This window comes from Cyprinus carpio, chromosome A22, assembly GCF_018340385.1.
Source record: "Cyprinus carpio isolate SPL01 chromosome A22, ASM1834038v1, whole genome shotgun sequence".
Taxonomy (NCBI): Eukaryota; Metazoa; Chordata; class Actinopteri; order Cypriniformes; family Cyprinidae; genus Cyprinus; species Cyprinus carpio.
Genome location: NC_056593.1, coordinates 14,954,866 through 14,956,755, shown reverse-complemented (window position 1 = coordinate 14,956,755; position 1,890 = coordinate 14,954,866). Strand labels below are relative to the sequence as shown.

General features: G+C 31.6%; 1 protein-coding gene across 1 annotated transcript; it reads left to right on the top strand.

The window, feature by feature from the left end:
• Positions 1-507: 507 nt before the first annotated feature.
• LOC109090270 (adhesion G-protein coupled receptor G7-like) lies at positions 508-1,402 on the top strand. Its single transcript, XM_042712491.1, has 3 exons — positions 508-622; positions 864-1,023; positions 1,193-1,402. The coding sequence occupies exons 1-3, from the start codon at positions 516-518 to the stop codon at positions 1,289-1,291; spliced, it is 366 nt and encodes a 121-aa protein (XP_042568425.1). The 5' UTR covers positions 508-515; the 3' UTR covers positions 1,292-1,402.
• Positions 1,403-1,890: the final 488 nt, after the last annotated feature.

Here is a 1,890-nt window from a genome sequence, read left to right as displayed (position 1 = left end):
ATAAGCTATTTCCTGTGAATCTGCGAAACTTCCACTTGTTTAGCCACTAGAGTTAAATAACTAGAAGAATAACATTCAGAAAATGGGAAAAACTCCACCCAGATAGCACACATACGTCTGCAAGATGTCTGTTAAAGATCTTTAAAGCATCTGCTGTGTACAAACATCTGATAGATGTCTTTAAGATGTCAGTTTTACATTAATTCTAAATCATAAACATCTTAAAGACTTCTTCTAAATGTCTATTTGTCATCTGATAGGAAATGTCCTAGAAGTATTGCAGATGAGCAAATAGACTCTGTTATGTACGTGTGCTATCAGGGAAGTAATGTGGATATCCCACAAATATATAGCATTTATTTGTCCTATTAGGTGCAAACAAAATATTTTTAATGCAGAACATTACTTGCACATTCCCCAGTTTTTCTTGGTCTTTATTTATCTGTCTTATTATTTTTATATTTTTTTTTTCACATCTCTACAAAACGCGAAGAATTTACCACCAGAAGCGGCCGATGTTGTGGGGTTTCTTGCTCCCTCTAGCGGTCATGTTGTGTTTTAACACATCTCTGCTTGTCTACTTCTCTCAAACCATCTGCTGTGCGAATCCCAACCTCAAGAGGTATGTAACTGAACCGTGAACAAATGGTCCATGTTTGAAACAAAGTTCAAGGTTAATGTATACTTAATTGATGCTGTTAATAACATTCCTTTACTACAATATAATCAGTTTTGGTTTAAAATTAGTTTGAATTCTTTCATGTGTCCAGTATCTGAGGTTTAATTCTAAGAGTTGCAACATTTCCAGTTCTGTAATAGTTAATATTTTCTATATTATTTAAATGTTCATTTTGGTTCTTTAGCTCACGAGGGACTCCTATGAAGAAGAAGATTTTGAGTAGTTTCTCTCTGGCTGTGGTGCTCGGTTTGTCCTGGATCGTTGGTTACTTTGTGCTCATCACTCATGACAAAACACTTTACATCATTCTCAGTGTGGTCTTCTGTCTCTGCAACACGACACAGGTGCATTAATACACAATACTTATCATTATTTTTGATAAACTGATACTAAGGATGGTATTTCATATTCAGAAAATTTTGTTAGATTTATTCAAGCTGATGTTTTTAGATATTATGCATATCTGTCTTGCATTGATTAGTGACTGACCACTACATTTTCTGTCCTTCAAAGGGTGTTCAGATTTTTATTTTATTCACACTGCAGTCTTTTCTAAGGACAAGGACTCGTAATAAACTGGATTCTAAGACTGAATCAAAGGCGGAGCCTTAAAAATAATGGACACAAGAAGAAGACAACAGACAATATCATATACAACTCTTTTATTATTATATTTATTTTAATTTAAACTACTGCATATTTTAGTGATAGAAAACCATTTGTCTGGTGACATTTATTTTAATTTAATTTAATTTAATTTAATATAAAATGCATAGTCTCATATACTCATATTGTAAAAGAAAAGTTGATGGAAATTTCAGCTATTACAATGCAGACAGTACTTTAACCTTTACTTTAGTCTTTAATTTTTATTGGACTTGCTTTACATATATATGGATTTAAATTTACATTGTACCCATAAAAAAAATAATAATAATAATAATAAATAGAAAAAAAAAATAAAAATAAAAACATTATCTGGAAATGTATGTGGTTTGTTTTATTTACTCTTTATGTCTCTCAAGGTTCAGCCAATGTGAAACAACACATATTGTAACTACAGTTTAACGTAATGTTTGATATATGTTAACACATTGTCACGGGTAGGTTTCACAAACGGCAAGATGAAGATCTAATCTAATCTAAGATCTAACAGTATTTTTTTAAAAGGAAAATAAAGTCTGCCACAAGGAAGGCACAAGAGAACAACA

Coding starts and splice junctions, on each gene's coding strand:
- LOC109090270 (XM_042712491.1), top strand. CDS start 516: ATGTTGTGGGGTTTCTTGCTCCCTCTAGCGGTCATGTTGTGTTTTAAC. Junction 623..863: donor GCGAATCCCAACCTCAAGAG/GTATGTAACTGA, acceptor TTGGTTCTTTAG/CTCACGAGGGACTCCTATGA. Junction 1,024..1,192: donor GTCTCTGCAACACGACACAG/GTGCATTAATAC, acceptor TGTCCTTCAAAG/GGTGTTCAGATTTTTATTTT.